The sequence below is a fragment of the Vipera berus genome (assembly GCF_964194415.1).
Source record: "Vipera berus genome assembly, chromosome: 13".
NCBI lineage: Eukaryota > Metazoa > Chordata > Lepidosauria > Squamata > Viperidae > Vipera > Vipera berus.
In genome coordinates this window covers 7,075,947-7,098,342 of record NC_138216.1, presented here as the reverse complement: position 1 = coordinate 7,098,342, position 22,396 = coordinate 7,075,947, and the positions used below count along the sequence as shown (strand labels likewise).

At 46.4% G+C, this 22,396-nt stretch overlaps 1 protein-coding gene across 3 annotated transcripts in view; it reads right to left on the bottom strand.

Annotated features, from left to right (window-relative positions):
• SNX29 (sorting nexin 29) overlaps positions 1–22,396 on the bottom strand; it is a 126,202-nt gene that overhangs the window by 9,820 nt on the left and 93,986 nt on the right. For all 3 annotated transcript variants that reach the window (XM_081338278.1, XM_081338279.1, XM_081338280.1), the window contains one exon: positions 11,457–11,596. In XM_081338278.1, the coding sequence (XP_081194404.1) occupies positions 11,457–11,596 (140 nt within the window). The remainder of the gene's footprint in view (positions 1–11,456; positions 11,597–22,396) is intronic.

Genomic DNA, 22,396 nt, shown 5'->3' with positions numbered 1-22,396 from the left:
CCATTTTGTCTGCAGTGGCAAAGAAACTCCTGCCTGAGCAGAGGGTTGGACTAGAAGACCTCCAAGGTCCCTTTCCGCTCTGTTCTATTATGTCTAAAATGCCTCCTTCTCCGTTAAGATGGACGGCAAGGGTGGCAGTGATGGGTACGCTTGATAGATTCTGAAGGCCAAGCATGAACACAGACGGCCGACTTGTTCAAAGGTCCTGCAGAACTGGAATGAAGAGGCCGCAGCGGCTTCTCGTGAGCTAGCCGCTTCTTTCCATTTTTATTTTTATTTTTTTGCTGTTTTTGACAGCTGAGACTGTCCAAATTGTCTTTTTAAAACTCAAAAGAGAGGAACTGCATTTGTTCTCCTAAGCAACGAGGAGAAGACAGTCTCCATGGGAGTCCTCTGTCTCCTCCTCTTCCTCCTTCTCCTTCTCCTTCTCTTCCTTCTCCTCCTCCATTAAAAGTTTCATGACTGACAGCCTGTTTCTTCCGAACCTGCCAAACATTCGCAGCCAAATTTATTCATGGCACAGACTCAGGGCCTCGTTCTGGAAACAAGAGTTCCTAACTTGAGCGCGTCACTGTCTTTTAAGCGCAAGCCCACTGCCGCTTGCGTGATCCGGTCAGCTTTTGAGATCTTTTGGAGATGGCATTCCAACCCATCGGGACCAGAAGGAGCGGGGGACAGAGCTTGCTTTTCCCAGCTGAAGGTGGAAGGCAGGTGGAGACATCTGTTCAGCTTTGGCCTCCACTTCGCTTTCACAGAAAGCAGATTCTGCTTCAATGTCGCAAGCTAAATGGGGAGCCTTCTGCACCATCCATTTCGCTTGCTCTTCCTCCTGAAACGTTCAGAGCATGTGTGCATCTTAAACTTGAGGACTGCCACGTGTATAACCACGACCGCTGGCAATTCCAAACGTATTTGCATGTGAGCGATTAAAAAAAAAACACCTCGTTTGCAACCAGACGCCAAGATTACATTTTATTTTGCATCCATACTTAATTCCGCGCAACCCCTCCATTTTTTTCCTTTTTTTTTTCCTTTTTCTTTTTTTAGTAAAATGCTACCAGCAGCATTCTGGAGGCTTTCTTCAGGAGCTTTTCCCCCAGGGGACTATTTCTAACTGTGACTTTTTTTTTCCCCTTCTTCCCCAAAATAACAGATGCCTCCAGGTCTGCTGCAGTTCTCAAAAAACTAAATTTGACATCTCCGGCGCGGAAAAAAAAAAGGTAGAAGTTGCGTAGCGATGCCAATTTTTCTTGTTCCGTCGTCCCGGCCAGAGTTAAAATTATTCTTGGCTGGTTGTGTTTATTCAACGCTTCTGAATTTAGAGACCGTGCTCTTATTATTCTCCCCCAATCTCACACTCCGCTGCCTGGCTCCAAAAATCTGCTTGCGAGTTCTGTTTGCCAGCCACTTCTGCTAGGAATTAATCTGCCTTCCTCGTTTGTGGCACGGAAAATATTACTGTAACGAGGTTATCCGAGGCCTCCGCTAATAAAGTTACTCTGCAATTTTAGAGAGCATTTATAATAATTAAAACCCCCATATTCTCTAAGAACTCATTTGCTCTAATAGTAGTTCTGTTCCCCCCCTCTGCTTAAATATTCTCGGCTTTGCTGCTCACTTAAAGGACTCTCTAAAGTTTTGGATAGCATTTCCAATAACTTTAATGGGCTCTGGGTAAACTTTCTAATTAACCCTAAAGAAGAAAGATACACTGGGCTTATTTTATTTTAGACTTAGCAAACGTTAGCCAGGGGAAAACCCGTTAATATTCCAAAGACCCATTTCTGTACTACTTATGGTGAGTTCTCTGCTGAAAATGTACGTGGTGGCTTAGCTCTTGCCCTGGGCTACTTAGGCGAAACAGTAGACCAAGATTGATGATCAGGAAAAACCACTGATTGCCAGTAAGATGGACTTGAATACAGCCCCCTTCGTGTGAGGCCCTTGGTGCTCCCCGAGCTGGGTTGTTTTCTTGTAGACTTTTCATTGCCCAACTAGGTAACATCCTCAGGGCTGACGACATGCTAGCTAGCGCTGATGATGTTATCGAGTTGGATAAGGAAATGCCTGCAAGAAAACAACCAAACTGGGAGAGCGCCTAAGATCCCAGCGTCCTCCTGCTCCTCCTCTCCACAAGCCCAACTCCCTTCTAGCACTGATGATGTTGCCTAGTTGGGTTATAAAACATCTGCAAGAAAATCAGAGCACCAGCAATCCTAGTCCTCCTCTTCTGCACAAATGCCATTTCCTTCTAGCACTGATGATGTTACCTAGTTCGGTAATGAAACTTCTGCAAGAAAACAGCCAAGCTCAGAGAGCACCAAGGACCCACAGTCCTCCTCCTCCTCCTCCTCCTCCTCCTCTTCTCCACAAACGCCATTTCCTTCTAGCACTGATGATGTTACCTAGTTCGGTAATGAAACTTCTGCAAGAAAACAGCCAAGCTCAGACAGCACCAAGGACCCCACAGCTCAACCCTGAGCTACAAATATTCTCTTTTACCAAGTAACTATCCACCAGCTTGATTAAAGCACTACTCAAACATGTGCTCATGTATATTATGACATAATACAAATTTCACACCCAGACTTCCAAAATGGCTGCTGCTTCATTTCTCTGAATGGCGTCAATTGAAGAAGCCTAGTAGACATCTCCACCACCACACATTTCCAGGCCTTCAGATTCTGTCCTCCACAGCTCCTACACAGAGTTGTTAAATTGCAACTTTTTTTTTTAATGGAACCAAAAGAGAAAGTTATGAAAGACCCGGGGAGTGATCAAATTACCTATTTTCATTCATTTCATATTAATGAAACTACTTGGGGAGCCACTTGTATTAACGTCTTCATTAATTTCTACCTGAATGAAAATTAAATTACATTAAATTAAATTAAATTTAGATTTGGGTTCGCTCGCTTTGGAGGGGGGTATCCCACGCCGCCGCCACCACCACATGCTAAATTATTCTATGTTCTGAATAAGAGGCTAATTCGAAAGTGCTTCGTTCCAATCCCTGTCTCAAAATTACGTTCCTGGATGACTGCTGGATTAAGCTTCGATTAAAGGAAAGAGAGGGGGGGGGGGAAATGGCATTTTACAGCAAGTCAAGTCACGTTTTGGCTTCTTGCGGTGCAAATACGAGCAGCAATTCATTTTCAGAAGCACGGAAACCATCATGAATGGTTTGGATGCTAAATTCCTCAGGAAGCCATCCAGATAACTTTCTTCCTGGTTCTACTTTGTTGCCTAGCATTACACATTACAGAAAAGAGCAAGAAAGATGATCAGGGGACCAGAGACTAAAACATATAAGGAATGGTTGCAGGAATTGGGTAGGCCTAGTCTAATGAAGAGAAGGACGAGGGGTGACATGATAGCAGTGTTCCAATATCTCAGGGGCTGCCCCAAAGAAGAGGGAGTCAAGCTATTCTCCAAAGCGCCCGAAGGCAGGACAAGAAGCAACGGGTGAAAACTCATCAAGGAGAGAAGCAACCTAGAACTAAGGAGAAACTTCCTGACTGTTGTCACGAAATTTGGGGCTCAATCATGGCCGTACGTTGAGGACTACCTGCCTTGCAGTTGGGCAACAGCAAATGTAATTACAATGCTAGAGACTTCAAAGCTGAAGCTGTAACGGCAACATTTTGGATCCTGAGGTTGAAACCTTTAGGAAGGCTATCAAAAATATCATTTTCACGCTCCCACCCAAAGGATCTTCTCCCTTGTCAACGCTGCTAACATCAGATGTTTTTTGCATTGACAACAGATGGAGAGGCAGCCATTTTCTTCTTTTTGCTTTTAGAGTTAGATGATGTTGGGGAGGGGGGGAATGTGCACGAGAGTCTAGCTAGACATAATAACACTGCACCTAGCGTGAGAACCAAGGTGATTGAAATAAGAGATGATAAAGAATTGGCGGGATGGAGAGCTGGAGGGGAAGCGCCTGTTTCAAACTAATTGGAGAATGTGATTTATGACTGTTAAATTGGAGGAGGGAATTGTGCTTTGATACTATGTGCTCAGGGGAGGGGAACTCAGATTTTGGCTTTGTCTATGTACGTGCCGATGCTATGTTCCTCGAATAAAGATTCTTTAAGGTAAACAATGCCTCGAAGTTCTTTGAAGAGCTTCATCTGTCAAAAGCGTGTCACTCCCATCAAATTCGACCGTTGAAGCTTTCTTGGGTGGCCAGATTTGCTCCTGTGAGTAAGTGTTCAACTCTGCTCTAAACATCCTTGAGTATTTTTGGAATCCAAATTCAGCCCTCTGCCTTTGTGAGCATCTTTTTACTCCCACAGGTGCGCATAACTTCATCTGTCATGAACTAATACAAATATTGCCCCGAGCTTATTCATTTCGAAGGTTGACTGAGGCGAGCGGAAGAAGCTGGCATTCTATCTTAAGCCTTTAACTATCTCCAATTACCTCTACCTGTGCGGGGACGCAGGTGGTCCTCAACTTACGACCTTCCTTGCCTTGCCACAGTTGTTAAGCAGATCACTGCAGTTGTTAAGTTAGGAACATGGTCGTTAAGCGGATCTGGCTTCCCCCGTGGACTTTGCTTGTCGAGATGGTCGCAAAAGGGGATCTCGTGACCCCCAGGACACTGCAAAGGTCATAAATACGAGTCGGTTGCCCAGCGTCTGAATTTTGCTCACGTGACCATGCTGCAAGGGTCGTAAGTGTGAAAAACGGTCGCAAGTCACTTTTTTCCAGTGCCGTTGTAACTTTGAACGGTCACTAAACTGTACACTGCCTTAAGTGTTGGGAGAAGGTGGTATAAAAATGGGGAAAGATAGAATAAAAATGGCTTTGGTGATTCATCTTACACTGGTGAACAAACTTGGACGTACCTTTGGATGGTTTAAATTTCCTTCCTTCCTTCCCTTCCTTTCCTTCCTTCCTCAATCCCCTCCACCTCCCTCCCCCTTCCTTCCTTCCTTTCTTCCTTCTTCAATCCCCTCCCCCTCTCTCCCCCTCCCTCCCTCCCTTCCTTCCTCCCTTCCTTCCTTCCTCAATCCCCTCCACCTCCCTCCCTCCACCTCCCTCTCTCCTACCTTCCTTCCTTCCTCAATCCCCTCTTCCCCTTCCTTTCCTTTCTTCCTTCTTCAATCCCCTCCCCCTCTCTTCCCCTCCCTCCCTCCCTTCTTTCCTTCCTCAATTCCCACCTTCCTTCCTTCCTTCCTTCCTTCCTTCCTTCCTTCCTTCCTCAATTCCCACCACCTCCCTCCCCCTTCCTTCCTTCCTTCCTTCCTTCCTTCCTTCCTCAATTCCCACCACCTCCCTCCCACTTCCTTCCTTCCTTCCTTCCTTCCTCCCTCCCTCCCTCCCTCCCTCCCTCCCCTCCGTTTGATTGATCTCTGAATTAACTGACCGTTGCCCAGGGTATCTATAGAGATCTATCAACATATGTGGAAGGAACAGAGGGAGCTGACAGATCCGCAGATGTTGCTAAGTTACAGTTCCCCAAATGTCTCACTCTGGGCCACGCTAGCTGGCATGGCCGGGCGTTTGGTTCGGCAACATCTGGAGGATCGCAGATTGTTCTTCGCCTGCCTCCTTTTTGCCCTCCAATCCCAAAGTGCGTTGCAGCGATTTCAGTCTCCCCAACCCTTTGTAATGCGCAAACAATTGCAGGCTGGCCGTAAAGAAAGAACAATTTACACAGATATCTCCCGGCTGCAGCAGCTTATAAATATTTCAGAAGGAGAAGCACGTTTTGTTTGCTAGATATCTGCAATCTAAAGCGGTGAAGGAAGATGATGTTTGTCCCCCATTACAAACTGATCAAATATAAGGAAACGGAAGGCGCTTCATAAAATAAAAGCCCATTTCTAATTCGCAAGAAGTTGTGGAAGGCAGAATACCTTAGCACCAGAAGAGACTGGACAGTCACCTGTCTGAGACGGTGTAGGTTCTCCTGCTTGAGCAGGGGGCTGGACTAGAAGACCTCCAGAGTCCCTTCCAGCTCTATTCTATTCTATTCTATTCTATTCTATTCTTCATTCCTATATTTTATTCTATTCTATTCTATTCTATTCTATTCTTCATTCCTATATTTTATTCTATTCTATTCTATTCTATTCTATTCTATTCTTCATTCCTATATTTTATTCTATTCTATTCTATTCTATTCTATTCTATTCTATTCTATTCTATTCTATTCTATTCTTCATTCCTATATTTTATTCTATTCTATTCTATTCTATTCTATTCTTCATTCCTATATTTTATTCTATTCTATTCTATTCTTCATTCCTATATTTTATTCTATTCTATTCTATTCTATTCTATTCTATTCTATTCTATTCTATTCTATTCTATTCTATTCTATTCTATTCTATCCTATTCTATTCTTCATTCCTATATTTTATTCTATTCTATTCTATTCTATTCTATTCTTCATTCCTATATTCTATTCTATTCTATTCTATTCTATTCTATTCTATTCTATTCTATTCTATTCTATTCTATTCTATTCTATTCTATTCTATTCTTCATTCCTATATTCTATTCTATTCTATTCTATTCTATTCTTCATTCCTATATTTTATTCTATTCTATTCTATTCTATTCTATTCTATTCTATTCTATTCTATTCTATTCTATTCTATTCTATTCTATTCTATTCTATTCTATTCTATTCTATTCTACATTCCTATATTCTATTCTATTCTATTCTATTATTTCCTATTCTATTCTATTCTATTCTATTCTATTCTATTCTATTCTATTCTATTCGATTCGATTCTATCCTATTCTATTCTTCATTCCTATATTTTATTCTATTCTATTCTATTCTATTCTATTCTATTCTATTCTATTCTATTCTATTCTATTCTATTCTATTCTATTCTATTCTATTCTATTCTACATTCCTATATTCTATTCTATTCTATTCTATTATTTCCTATTCTATTCTATTCTATTCTATTCTATTCTATTCTATTCTATTCTATTCTATTCTATTCTAATTCTATTCTATCCTGTATTTCCTATCCTATCCTATCCTATCCTATCCTATCCTATCCTATCCTATCCTATCCTATCCTATCCTATCCTATTCCTATTCCTATTCCTATCCCTAATTCTATTTCATTCTATTCTAGGGAATTTTAGAGACACCCGTCCCAATCTGCCAGTGACCTCTTCTCCAAAGCACCTGAAGGAAGGATAAGAGGCAACGGATGGAAACTAGTCAAGGAAAGAACCGACCTAGAACTAAGGGGAAATTTCCTGATAGTTAGAACAATTAACCAGTGGAACAGCTTGCCTCCAGGAACTGCGGGTGCTCCATCACTGGAGCTTTTGAAGAAGAGATCGGACAGCCATTTTGTCTGAAATGGTGTGGGGTCTCCTGCTTGAGCAGGGGGTTGGACTAGATGACCTCCCGGGTCCCTTCCCACTCGGTTATTCTGGTCTCCAGACAACCAGCACACTTTGGCTGTGTTCTCCAGCCTTCTCCTTAACCTCAGTATTGTGACTCTGAAACTTTCCTTGCCTGCCTTTGCAGATTCTTCCAGATGCTCCAGGAAAGGAAAGGAAAGGAAAGGAAAGGAAAGGAAAGGAAAGGAAAGGAAAGGAAAGGAAAGGAAAGGAAAGGAAAGGAAAGGAAAGGAAAGGAAAGGAAAGGAAAGGAAAGGAGGAAAGGAAAGGAAAGGAAAGGAAAGGAAAGGAAAGGAAAGGAAAGGAAAGGAAAAGAAAGGAAGGGAAGGGAAAGGAAAGGAAGGGAAGGGAAAGGAAAGGAAAGGAAAGGAAAGGAAAGGAAAGGAAAGGAAAGGAAAGAAGGAAAGGAAAGGAAAGGAAAGGAAAGAAGGAAAGGAAAGGAAAGGAAAGGAAAGGAAAGGAAGAGGAAGAGGAAGAGGAAGAGGAAAGATGACGAAGGGAAGGGAAAGGAAAGGGAAAGGAAAGGAAAGGAAGAGGAAGAGGAAGAGGAAAGAAAGAGGAAAGATGAGGAAGGAAAGGAAAGGAAAGGAAAGGAAAGGAAAGGAAAGGAAAGGAAAGGAAAGGAAAGGAAAAGAAAGGAAGGGAAAGGAAAGGAAAGGAAAGGAAAGGAAAGGAAAGGAAAGGAAAGAAGGAAAGGAAAGGAAAGGAAAGGAAAGAAGGAAAGGAAAGGAAAGGAAAGGAAAGGAAAGGAAAGGAAAGGAAAGGAAAGGAAAGGAAAGGAAAGGAAGAGGAAGAGGAAGAGGAAGAGGAAAGATGAGGAAGGGAAGGGAAAGGAAAGGGAAAGGAAAGGAAAGGAAAGGAAGAGGAAGAGGAAGAGGAAAGAAAGAGGAAAGATGAGGAAGGGAAGGAAAGGAAAGGAAAGGAAAGGAAAGGAAAGGAAGGGAAAGGAAAGGAAGAGGAAGGAGAGGAAAGGAAAGGAAAGGAAAGGAAAGGAAAGGAAAGGAAAGGAAGAGGAAGAGGAAGAGGAAGAGGAAGAGGAAAGATGAGGAAGGAAAGGAAAGGAAAGGCTGGGTGGACTATACTGACCAAGCGGTTAATAATAATTTAATGTGCCATTGAAAACAATTAACAGGCTAAATCGATGCAAGGAAATTAATGCAACACCATTCCTCCTAAAGCTTTTTGTGAAATAATTCCTAGAAGGGAATATACAAAGTAAAAAAAAGAAAGAAAGATAACGGATCCTTGGAGAAATGACAGCCCAAAATATTTCAGAGCCCTGACTTAGTCAATCTGGCAGGCATTTAACCCCAAATGGGCCCTTCCCTTGCCGTACCCCATCTTTGGACTTCATTGCCCAGGACAGCTCGTCAAGGTACAGTGTCCCTCAACCTTAGCAACTTTTAAGATGTGTGGACTTCAACTCCCAGAATTCCCCAGCCAGATGACAACTCTGGGCTACCAACCCTGCATCCATACCAAGAAATACATTGGGATCCAGAGAGATGTTCCTGCTCACTGATAATCTTCTTCTCCAGTGAGAGGCAAAAATCCTATCCAATACTTGGAAAGGCAGGAAAGGCATTGATCTAAGTGGAAAACCATTGATTAGAAAAAGCTGGCATAAAACCAGTTAATCCATTTCCGTCGCCCAGTTTGCAGCCACAAGCCCAGAATATCCAAAGCGTGCTCTGCCTTGAGGTAAAAATCCGTCACGTTTTCCAGCCAAGATCGCTTCAGGCTGGAGACAAACAAGAAGGAATACATCGAGATTTACAAAGAGAAATCAAGGTTTCAAGGTTGACTCAGCCTTCCATCCTTCCCAGGTAGGTAAAATGAGGACCCAGATTGTTGGGGGCAATTAAGCTGACTTTGTAATAATGCCGCTTGGGGGTGTGTGTGAAAGCCCTAATAAGCAGGCATATACATAGAATGAAGGCTATTGCTAAGCACATTGGTTTGCGCTTTAGATTGTAAGCCGCCCTGAGTCTTCGGAGAAGGGCGGGATATAAATGGGTTTAAAATAAAAATAAAATAAAATAATTGGCAAATTGGGGCTTTCCGCAAAAATCAGGATTCTCGGGCGGGACACAAGATATTGAGAGGCAGCTTGTTATAAACAACAACAACAACAACAACAACTCATTCATATATTTATACGTTGCTCGGTTTTAAACGGAAAACCGCATATATATATGAACAACTTGAAGATTATAGGGAAATTCGTTTGCCAGGAAACACCAGCTGACGGGGGCTAAGAAGTGCATCTTAAAACAGCCCTCCCTGTCCTTTTTGGGGAGTCAAACTTCTGTTTCTACAGACTGCCTTCAAAAAAAAAACACACAAAAAAAAAACCGACTCTATTCTTTAGCCAAATGATTTTGCCGGCACAAATGTGCTACGGGGAACAGAGCGTTCCAATTAAAGACACGGAAAAGGTGAGGATTTTCACCTTGCTGTACCTTCTTCCAAGGGACTGTCCGTTAGATTTATAGCTCACCTTTCCTCCTGGTCACCTGTGGGTAGCCTGGCTCACTTAAAACCATTAATCACTTGGAAGATACCAAAAAAAAAAAACCACCCACAAATGTATTAAGTATGCAAATAGCTACGGAATGCAGGTAGTCAATTGTCTAATGACAGTCAGTCGCAGAGAGCAGAGTATCCGTTGTTAAGCAATGCGGTCATAAAGGAGAACCGCAATGCTTAGCGACAGTAATCCCTGGCTTTTCCTTTGCCATTGTTACGTGAATGCAATGTCATTAAGAGAGGTACATTCCTGCTGGCTTCTCACAGCCGGTGGAAAGTTGCAAGTCCCAGGGCCACAGGCCGGTATGGGATGAGGTAAGACAGCGGTCCCCAACCTTTATAGCTTAATGGCCTGGCCGGGAGGGGAGGGGGGGAGGGAACTGGGCTGTGTGAGCAATGGGCCGGTGTGCGCATGTGTGCGTGCACACCAGCCCGCCGCTCACGTAAGTCAAATTGTGTGTGCTGTGCATGTGGGCTGGCACACCGCTCGCGTAGGTCACTTTAGGCGCCCACGCACTAGCCTTGGGCTCACCCTGGCCCGGTTCTGAACGGGCCACGGCCCAGGGGTTGGGGGACCCTTGATGTAGGAGACGACTGGGATGAACCTGAGGGAGGAGTCAAACACGTCATCAGTCAGGAGTCCCTTCGCGTTCACAAGAGATCCAAGTCCAGCCCGCCATTCCTTCTAGCCTCATCTACCGCCAACACGCTTTGACTGTTAGTAGCTCAGATTCTTGTAGAGAGTGTAATCTTGCAATCAAATCTTTTTTCCCCACGTGAGTTGCCTGGGTCTTCTGATTTCCTTGGTGCTTGGCAGATACGCGTGCGAGTCAGGGGGGGCATGCAGGGGTGTGCAAGGAAGGTGCAGTGCGGGTTGGGGAGCAAGCACGGAGGCGCGTCAGTGGTCGGCACGGTATAACCGTTGCAGTGTCCCGCGGTCACGTGATTGCCATTTGTGGGCTTCGCAAGAAGAAGCGGAGCTAATGGAAAAGGCGTAAAATGGTAAGGCGCAGTTCGGCGAAGATTAGTTAATGCCCCACAGTGATTCGCTTAACGTTCGAAGGGGAAATAAGGTCGTAAGCCCACTGAAATCGCATGACATTTTGCCCTTAGTGATGGCGTTGCCAGTCTTGATTGTGGCCGCTAAGTGAGGACAGCTTTCAGTTTCATAGTTGGGCTGAAAAAGAGGATCTTCCCACACTCCTAAGGTCTATTTCCAATGCTGTTCCTCCAAACGGATAGTTATTTCCCCCCCCCTTACAATTCTATTCATCGCAAAAAGATTTATTTACTGCTATCAATGCGATCTAATCACACTTCAAGTGAAGTAGCGCTGTTGATGTTGTTTTTAAAATCCTTTTCTCTCTCTCTCTCTCAAAAAAAGGTTTAAACCTTTTTGTGCTGGATGAAGAATGTTTCTTAAATCACACTCCAAGTTGTGACAACCTTACCGAAGCCCTCCCCTTTATAAATTACGGAAGAAAGAAAAACAACCACTCTGGTGCCACGTTAAACAATCCATCCTTTCGAGAGGTACTTACACAAAAAAGGGCATCAGTTGGATGAGTGTCTCTTTTTTGGGGTTGGCAATGAATTCTGGCAGAGTCTGGATGACTTTGTTCATCACGTTTCTTAAGTAGTTCTGTAACTGCTTCCGTCGCTCCTCCACAAACTTTGCATCCTAATGGGAGGGAGGAGAGAAGAGAAAGCAGATCAGCATGCCTGAATTTCCCACGCTAATATGTCCGTCCTTTGTACAAGCAAGAAGCGCTCCACTGGAGACAAAGTGGCAATCAAAGGCCAGGCAGCCTACTGGAGTCCAGATGTTCTGAACTGCAACTCCCCATGGCATCATTGGCCACTGGACGTTATCATTCAACAACAGCTGGAGGGTCACGAATATTCTAGACATGAAAGAGAAGGACAGGCAGAATCTGGGAGAAGAGTCAAGAGAGGACTTAGCCTGGCACCATTACATTCCCATCATCACATTCCCTTTTGAATTACGTTGAGCACCAATTTAATGCTGATCATTGGTTGACTAGATTTTTGTGTGGAGGCAGGAGCAATGAATCAGCTTAACTGGAACTTGACGTACCGTCCTGATTCTTCACGCCTGACAGTTCCCACATAAGAAACAGAACACATCAGAACTCGACGGTATGCAGCAAGCGAAACAATGGCTCGCTCTGGGGGTGGGTTTGCCAAAAATCGGAAGCAAGGGTCACTTTGGGCCAAAACGGGATTGCCGGATGCTGCAAACGGCCGTAAATGGGGTTGTGTTGTGGAGCACCCGAAGTTCAGTAAAATGAAGAAGGCCAGATCGTCAAAACATAAGTCCTCTTTTCCAGGCCAGTCACCACTTCAAACAGGGCTTAAAGCGATCGGTCGGAAGCCGAGGACTATCGGGGAAAATGCAGCATGGCGAGTCTGAAGAAAACGTTAACTGATTTGGAAAAAAAATAAACAACCCCTCATCTTACCGTTCAAAATCAGTTTCACATCCTCTCCTCCAACCTTTATTTATGTATTTATTTAAAGAAAAACACAATACTATCCAGCCAAGGGCTATGCTTACATTGGCATAAACTAGGGCTCCGCCACTAATATAAGCCTCTTCCAATTTAGTTCCCAAGTTCTTCCACTTGACAGAATATCGGAAACAAGAAACCTCTGGGGAAAAAAAGCCCAAGGATGGGAAAATGCTGGGACCAGCTTAGGGAAGTTTTTAACAACTTGCAGACTGCCAACGGCTTTCTGCAGACAGCTGCGCAGCTGACCTCGGAGAAGCTCCGCCAGAGGCGGTGATGGTTGCATAGACAAAAGCATGCTTTAAAACCTGGATAACACTAAAAGCCCAAGGGGAAAAAAAATCTCACACCGGCTCTTCCCTAATTGACTGTGGCAGTGTTCCTCCACCTCAGCAACTTTGAAGACCTGTGGACTTCAACTCCCAGAATTCCCCAGCCACCGAACCTAGTTTTTAATCTGCATTCTGAAAGGTATACCGTATATACTTGAGTATAAGCCGACTCGAGTATAAGCCGAGACCCCCAATTTCACCCCCAAAAACTGGAAAAAGTTATTGACTCGAGTATAAGCCGATCCGCCGTTCTGCAAGCCTCTGCCGCCAGCAGAGGCTCGATCCGCCATTTTGCAAGCCTGAATACACAGGAATACCCTGTGTGGCCGCGGCTCGTCGGCAGGTCTCCGTTCCTCCTGCCGACCTTTGGGGAGGTTTGGGCGCCTCCCCAAACCTCCCCAAACCTCGGCAGGTCTCCGTTCCTCCTGCCGACCTTTGGGGAGGTTTGGGCGCCTCCCCAAACCTCCCCAAACCTCGGCAGGTCTCCGTTCCTCCTGCCGACCTTTGGGGAGGTTTGGGCGCCTCCCCAAACCTCGGCAGGTCTCCGTTCCTCCTGCCGACCTTTGGGGAGGTTTGGGCGCCTCCCCAAACCTCTGCAGGTCTCCGTTCCTCCGCGCAGACCTGCCGACCTTTGGGGAGGTTTGGGCGCCTCCCCAAACCTCGGCAGGTCTCCGTTCCTCCTGCCGACCTTTGGGGAGGTTTGGGCGCCTCCCCAAACCTCCCCAAACCTCGGCAGGTCTCCGTTCCTCCTGCCGACCTTTGGGGAGGTTTGGGCGCCTCCCCAAACCTCGGCAGGTCTCCGTTCCTCCTGCCGACCTTTGGGGAGGTTTGGGCGCCTCCCCAAACCTCTGCAGGTCTCCGTTCCTCCGCGCAGACCTGCCGACCTTTGGGGAGGTTTGGGTGCCTCCCCAAACCTCGGCAGGTCTCCGTTCCTCCTGCCGACCTTTGGGGAGGTTTGGGCGCCTCCCCAAACCTCCCCAAACCTCGGCAGGTCTCCGTTCCTCCTGCTGACCTTTGGGGAGGTTTGGGCGCCTCCCCAAACCTCGGCAGGTCTCCGTTCCTCCTGCCGACCTTTGGGGAGGTTTGGGCGCCTCCCCAAACCTCGGCAGGTCTCCGTTCCTCCTGCCGACCTTTGGGGAGGTTTGGGCGCCTCCCCAAACCTCCCCAAACCTCGGCAGGTCTCCGTTCCTCCTGCCGACCTTTGGGGAGGTTTGGGCGCCTCCCCAAACCTCCCCAAACCTCGGCAGGTCTCCGTTCCTCCGCGCAGACCTGGCGACCTTTGGGGAGGTTTGGGCGCCTCCCCAAACCTCCCCAAACCTCGGCAGGTCTCCGTTCTTCCTGCCGACCTTTGGGGAGGTTTGGGCGCCTCCCCAAACCTCGGCAGGTCTCCGTTCCTCCTGCCGACCTTTGGGGAGGTTTGGGCGCCTCCCCAAACCTCCCCAAACCTCGGCAGGTCTCCGTTCTTCCTGCCGACCTTTGGGGAGGTTTGGGCGCCTCCCCAAACCTTCCCAAACCTCGGCAGGTCTCCGTTCCTGTTTGGGGAGGTTTGGGCGCCTCCCCAAACCTCGGCAGGTCTCCGTTCCTCCGCGCAGACCTGCCGACCTTTGGGGAGGTTTGGGCGCCTCCCCAAACGTCCCCAAACCTCGGCAGGTCTCCGTTCCTGTTTGGGGAGGTTTGGGCGCCTCCCCAAACCTCCCCAAACCTCGGCAGGTCTCCGTTCCTCCGCGCAGACCTGCCGACGTTTGCGGAGGTTTGGGGAGGCGCCCAAACCTCCCCAAACGTCGGCAGGTCTGCGCGGAGGAACGGAGACCTGCCGAGGTTTGGGGAGGTTTGGGGAGGCGCCCAAACCTCCCCAAACGTCGGCAGGTCTGCGCGGAGGAACGGAGACCTGCCGAGGTTTGGGGAGGTTTGGGGAGGCGCCCAAACCTCCCCAAACAGGAACGGAGACCTGCCGAGGTTTGGGGAGGTTTGGGGAGGCGCCCAAACCTCCCCAAAGGTCGGCAGGTCTGTGCGGAGGAACGGAGACCTGCCGAGGTTTGGGGAGGTTTGGGGAGGCGCCCAAACCTCCCCAAACAGGAACGGAGACCTGCCGAGGTTTGGGGAGGTTTGGGGAGGCGCCCAAACCTCCCCAAACGTCGGCAGGTCTGCGCGGAGGAACGGAGACCTGCCGAGGTTTGGGGAGGTTTGGGGAGGCGCCCAAACCTCCCCAAACAGGAACGGAGACCTGCTGAGGTTTGGGGACGTTTGGGGAGGCGCCCAAACCTCCCCAAAGGTCGGCAGGTCTGCGCGGAGGAACGGAGACCTGCCGAGGTTTGGGGAGGCGCTCAAACCTCCCCAAACAGGAACGGAGACCTGCCGAGGTTTGGGGAGGTTTGGGGAGGCGCCCAAACCTCCCCAAACGTCGGCAGGTCTGCGCGGAGGAACGGAGACCTGCCGAGGTTTGGGGAGGTTTGGGGAGGCGCCCAAACCTCCCCAAACAGGAACGGAGACCTGCCGAGGTTTGGGGAGGTTTGGGGAGGCGCCCAAACCTCCCCAAAGGTCGGCAGGAAGAACGGAGACCTGCCGAGGTTTGGGGAGGTTTGGGGAGGCGCCCAAACCTCCCCAAACGTCGGCAGGTCTGCGCGGAGGAACGGAGACCTGCCGAGGTTTGGGGAGGTTTGGGGAGGCGCCCAAACCTCCCCAAACAGGAACGGAGACCTGCCGAGGTTTGGGGAGGTTTGGGGAGGCGCCCAAACCTCCCCAAAGGTCGGCAGGTCTGTGCGGAGGAACGGAGACCTGCCGAGGTTTGGGGAGGTTTGGGGAGGCGCCCAAACCTCCCCAAACAGGAACGGAGACCTGCCGAGGTTTGGGGAGGTTTGGGGAGGCGCCCAAACCTCCCCAAACGTCGGCAGGTCTGCGCGGAGGAACGGAGACCTGCCGAGGTTTGGGGAGGTTTGGGGAGGCGCCCAAACCTCCCCAAACAGGAACGGAGACCTGCTGAGGTTTGGGGACGTTTGGGGAGGCGCCCAAACCTCCCCAAAGGTCGGCAGGTCTGCGCGGAGGAACGGAGACCTGCCGAGGTTTGGGGAGGCGCTCAAACCTCCCCAAACAGGAACGGAGACCTGCCGAGGTTTGGGGAGGTTTGGGGAGGCGCCCAAACCTCCCCAAACGTCGGCAGGTCTGCGCGGAGGAACGGAGACCTGCCGAGGTTTGGGGAGGTTTGGGGAGGCGCCCAAACCTCCCCAAACAGGAACGGAGACCTGCCGAGGTTTGGGGAGGTTTGGGGAGGCGCCCAAACCTCCCCAAAGGTCGGCAGGAAGAACGGAGACCTGCCGAGGTTTGGGGAGGTTTGGGGAGGCGCCCAAACCTCCCCAAACAGGAACGGAGACCTGCCGAGGTTTGGGGAGGCGCCCAAACCTCCCCAAACGTTGGCAGGTCTGCGCGGAGGAACGGAGACCTGCCGAGGTTTGGGGAGGCGCCCAAACCTCCCCAAAGGTCGGCAGGAGGAACGGAGACCTGCCGAGGTTTGGGGAGGTTTGGGGAGGCGCCCAAACCTCCCCAAAGGTCGGCAGGAGGAACGGAGACCTGCCGAGGTTTGGGGAGGTTTGGGGAGGCGCCCAAACCTCCCCAAAGGTCGGCAGGAGGAACGGAGACCTGCCGAGGTTTGGGGAGGTTTGGGGAGGCGCCCAAACCTCCCCAAACGTCGGCAGGTCTGCGCGGAGGAACGGAGACCTGCCGAGGTTTGGGGAGGCGCCCAAACCTCCCCAAACGTCGGCAAGTCTCCGTTCCTCCGCGCCCTGCCTGCCTGCTTCTTTCCGCTGCGGAAAGAAGCAGGCAGGCAAGGCGCGGAGTTTGGGGATGTGCGCGCGCACCTCCCCAAACCTCCCCAAACTTCGGCAGGTCTCGGACGGCGGTGGCTTGGGAGAGGTGCGGGCGATCCCGGAAGCACCAAAGCCTCGGCCGCGCACAAGTCCTCGGTAAGTTTTTTTGTTGACTGGAGTATAAGCCGAAGTGGAATTTTTCAGCCCAAAAAGTGGGCTGAAAAATTCGGCTTATACTCAAGTATATACGGTAATTCGTGTTCGGTGCTAAAATTTGGAGGGGGTAAAAAAAACTGTCTCTCTCAGGTCAAGGGGAGAAATGCTTTTCGGAAGCGGCAGACCGCTAATTCCTTTTAACAGACCGGTGTCACTGCAGATTTAGCGTGACGTGCAAAACTGGCAGGTACAACAGGCTGAGGAGAAAATTTTAACTGGGGTTTTTAGTGTACAGGGTGAATTTAATGCTTTTTAACTGGTTTTAACTTTTGTATGTTTTGATTTTTAATTCCCTGTAAACCGCCCTGAGTCCTCAGGGAAAGGGCGGTATACAAATGCAACTAAATAAATAAATAAATAAAGATTTATAGGGGTTTAGCGTGAAGATATGAAAAATCTGACTCGGGCTGGCATTTTTTTCTTTTTCCTCCATATAATATCCAGGAATAATGATGGGGCCATTAAAGCAGTCCTTAATTTTTTTAATAGTTATCTCTTGGAAAACCTTTTTTTTAGAACTGTTTAAAACACCAGTAGATCTAATTCTACAACCCAACTGTTTGGTCAGAACAACAGCAGACCCTGGACCATCCCAAGTAAATCTTAATATTGTTCTAAAACAATGGAGCCAGGAACTTTGGTTGTTCAGTCATTGGGGTCATACGTCGAGGCACTACATGACCAGATTTGATTTTATGACCATTGGCCCCCAGGGGGAGGGCGTTCTCTGTGGGCGCGCCGGATTTATGGAACCATCTTCCGGTTGAGCTCCGGATGGCGCCTGACCTTCGCTCCTTCCAGCGCGACCTAAAGACTTACCTGTTCGAACAAGCCGGCCTGGCCTGATGGGTGATGGGTTTGGGTTTTTATTGCTTTTTATGTATTTTAACTTATTGTTATAGTTCTTGGGCATCTTGTTTAATCTCTTTTAATTTTTGTATTCTTGTCTTTTAACATGTATTGCCCTGTTCACCGCCCTGAGTCCTTCGGGAGAAGGGCGGTATACAAATAAAATTATTATTATTATTATTATTATTATTATTATTATTATTATTATTATTATTATTATTATTATTATTATTATTATTATTATTATTATTATTATTATTATTGGAATTGGAATAGAATAGAATAGAATAGAATAGAATAGAATAGAATAGAATAGAATAGAATAGAATAGAATAGAATAGAACAGAATAGAATAGAATAAGAAAAGGAATAGAATAGAATAGAATAGAATAGAATAGAATAGAATAGAATAGAATAGAATAGAATAGAATAGAATAGAATAGAATAGAATAGAATAGAATAGAATAGAATAGAATAGAATAGAATAGAATATAGGAATGAAGAATAGAATAGAATAGAATAGAATAGAATAGAATAGAATAGAATAGAATAGAATAGAATAGAATAGAATAGAATAGAATAGAATAGAATAGAATAGAATAGAATAGAATAGAATAGAATAAGAAAAGGAATAGAATAGAATAGAATAGAATAGAATAGAATAGAATAGAATAGAATAGAATAGAATAGAATAGAATAGAATAGAATAGAATAGAATAGAATAGAATAGAATAGAATAGAATAGAATAAAATAAAATAAAATAAGAAAAGGAATAGAACAGAACAGAACAGAACAGAATAGAATAAAAAAAGGAACAGAACAGAACAGAACAGAACAGGACCTTGCAGGTCTTCTAATCCAGCCCCCTGCTCAAGCAGGTGAACCTATACTGTCTCAGACAGGTGAATGTCTAGTGCAGATCTGTACACTGGAGAAGCAAAACAACCACTTCACCAACGCAGGGCACAACATAGGGGAACAAGCCCATCAGGACAAGATTCAGCAGTCCATCTGCATTTGAAAGACAAAAAGCCACTCTTTGGAAGACAGCAAAGTCGACCTTCGGGACAGAGAGGACCACTTGATTTACAAGAGGGGTCAAGGAGGCCATCTCCATTAAAACTGAGCAGCCCTCCCTCAACAGAAGGGGAGGGGCCCATTTCTCCAGTTTACAACACGGTCCTTTCAGCCGCTCCAAGAAGGCTCCACACCCCTTTGCACTACTCAGGTGATCCCCGTGGGCACAGGTAAACCTCCAAGCGGCCTCGGTGACGCTCAGAAAGAGTGCTAAGGAGCAGAGGACTGCAAAGGAATGTAAATCCTTCCCATTCCCCTACCATCCTGTCGGAGCTGAAGAAGCTTCTTGGATGAGAAGCGAAAGGTCTTCGAGGAAAAACAAAGAAAGTCCAGTGGCCTCTTGCCAAAACGACCCCTGGGACTACCGATCTTAAGCAGAGGACCTCAGGTTGAGGTCTCCATGCGTGTGTAAATATAAAACTGCAAACATGTGCAACTCGTCGGCCTGATATCTAAGTACATATTTCGACAGCAACCCAAACGACTTCTAAAGTACGAAGCAACAAATTGTTAATTGCTCCGAAGAGGCCTATATAAAAGTATTGCTAGACAATATTGCTCAGATGCGTGCAGCTTTTTCTTATTGTCAGCTTAAACACACACACACACACACACACACACACACACACACACACCTCAGGGAGATCTGGCTGCTCAATGAACAGGAAACCTTCACAGGCCCATTTAATGATTTTCGCAAGAAATCGTTATTCGGGGAGCTTTTAAGCACATCGATCAAAATATTAACAGGGAACATGACAGAGCAGATTCCGTTTTAGAAAGCTTTGATTTTTGCAGTCCTCGATTTACAACCATTCGTTGAATGACTGTTGGAAGTTAGGACAGGGCTAAAAAAAAAAAGGGACCTACAACCGGTCCTCACACTTGACAACCATCACAAAAGTTCTCACGGTCGTGTGATCAAAATGTGGGTCCGTGGCATCCAACCTGTTTTCACGTCAGTTGCAATGTCCCGCGATTGCCGTTTGCAATCTTCCCATCAATGGAGGAAGCTGGATTTGCTTAACAACCACTCAGTTCGCTTAACAACCACGGGGTTCACTTAACCGTAGCAGCAAAAAGTCATAAAATTGGGCGCGGCTTGTTTAACAACCGTCTCGCTTAGCAACAGAAGTCGTACGTCAAGGGCTACCTGTACGGAAACTGACCCTGATTTTCAGAAAAGTCTTTTGGGAGGATGGGGAAAGGGTGCTGTGCCCTCAAAAAGCTTTTCCTGCCTGAGCAGCAGGTTGGACTAGATGACCTCCAGGGTCCCTTCCGAAATTATTGTTGTTGTTGTTGCTGTTACCACCTTTCGTTTGATTTTTCTGAGAATAGAGAGAGTGTTTCTTTCTTTGGCTCTTGTTTAGCTCTTCAAATGGGACTCAAAACTTTCACCAGCCCCAGAAGTATTTGCAAACTGCACTTGGTTTGTTGAACAGCTAGAGCCGAGACATTGCGGGGTGCTTCTAAACGTGTTTCGGGAGCACGTCAGGCTGACACGAATACCACGGGGGTCCACGATTCAGATTCAAAAACACAAGATGCTGGTGGATTATTCAGCAATTCTAACTGAAGCTCCTAACGTGGAAGAAGACAGCGTTGGGGTCCCTGTATATGAATTTCCCCATCTTAGCCTCTAGAAAGGAATAGCCTATCTTTTTTTTCTGACTTTTTTTCTGTCTTTGTCATCTATCTATTTATCTATCTGTCTGTCTGTCTGTCTATCTCTCATCTATATCTCTCATTTAATTTATCTATCATCTATCTAAACTATCAATCATACACTCTATCATCTAATCTTGTAATCAACCTTATCTATCATCTCATCTATATCTATCATCTAATTTATCTCATCTATCATCTATCTAAACAATCATATATTCTATCATCTAATCTACCTATCTACCTATCTACCTATCTACCTACCTATCTCTCTCACTCTATCTATCTATCTATCTATCTATCTATCTATCTATCTATCTATCTATCTATCTATCTATCTATCTATCTATCTATCTATATATCTCCTGCCTTTATTACTTTCACAAATTACTCAAGATGGTGAACATATCCAAAACAGCTTCCTTCTCCTATTTTCCCCACAGCAACAAGCCTGTAAGATGAGTTAGGCTGAGAGAGAAAGATTGGCCCAAAATCACCCAACTCGATTTCATGGCTAAGGCAGGATTAGAACGCACAGTCTCCTAGTGATTGGCCCAAGTTAGCCCAGCCGGTCTCCAGGCACAATACAGGACTAGAACTCACAGTCTCCCAGTTTCTAGCCTGGTACCTTAACCACTAGACCAAAGAGGGACAAGCTGAGACCTGGGTCCTTGTCAAGGTCAACTATAACAATGTTTTCCAAAACCTGGCAACTTCCAGGTGTGTGGAAATCAACTTCCAAGACTCACAACGACATCCAGGTTGGCTGTGGAATTCTGGGATTTGAAGTCCACCCCATCTGGAAACTGCTACAGTTGAGAGACACAAAGCTAGAACATCTCCATTCCTCCTAAGAACTGAAATTCCCGTTGGATTAAAATGGGGGAAAAAAAATATCCATTCATAGGTAGAGCAAGCAGTTTTGAATGGTTTGGCCAGCAAAGCAGCCGAAAACGCAAAGTTCACCAAACTTCCTCGATCTTCTAAAAAAAAAGTCACAGAATTACACAGGAACTCCCCCCCCCCAACCACCTTTTTGCTAAGCTGGAGCTTCAAAGTTATTTCAGCTTGCCTTTTTGCAAAACATCCTCTCTTTTCACCTTCTCAGGTAACCACAAAGAATTGACCAAGCCAATGTTCTCTCGAGTCATTTTTAGCACGGCTATAAATACCTCACCCAATGGGATCCCCCCCCCCGCCTGCTTTGCTCAAGTTTCGATCTGAAATCCTTGGGGATTCTGTGTGTCCTTGAGAAAAAGCAAGAGAAAGTCCGGGGGAACCAAATTAGATGGAATATATTAGCAGAGGAGCAGGAAAAAAAATAATAAGCAGGGCTTTCTCTTCGGCATCTGCTCGTGTGCACAAGCTTAAATCTTCGGGCCCTTTGGGTGAAAAATGTCAAAAGCGTATCTCAAAATGAAAACTGAATTTTACCTTTAACTCAGTACTTGTAACTAATCATGCACATTATGCAATTAAAAAGCTCAACGTGCAAACACAGAGGTCTATGCTTTGTAATGCTATTAGCCAGAGAAATATAATTGGGGGAACTAAGGACTTTATGTGGTCATCAGCTTCTCGAAGGGAATTGTTTCTTTACGTCGCCTACTGAAATTCCAACGCTGACTGGTTGGCTGAGCCATCATGGGATTTGTTTGATTCTGGCTTGCCGGGGTGAATGGACCCAGTTACTGTGGTTAATAAACCATGGATTGTACTTTAATGCTATATACAAGCCCTTAGGGTTTATTCAGCAAACTGTTCTTAACACAAAACATGGTAGAACATGACTTGCCAGCTTGCCATCATGGAAAAGGATCAGTCTCAATCCTTTTATTGTGGTTAGGCTTTGACAGGGAATGGTTGGTATCCAGTCCAGGTGTCAGCAACCTACTCTTCAGATATGTCTGGGGTGCAACTGAGTCCTTCGGGAATAGGGCGGTATATAAATTCAATAAATAAATAAATAAATAAATAAATATCCTAAGCCACTATGTGCACACTATGATC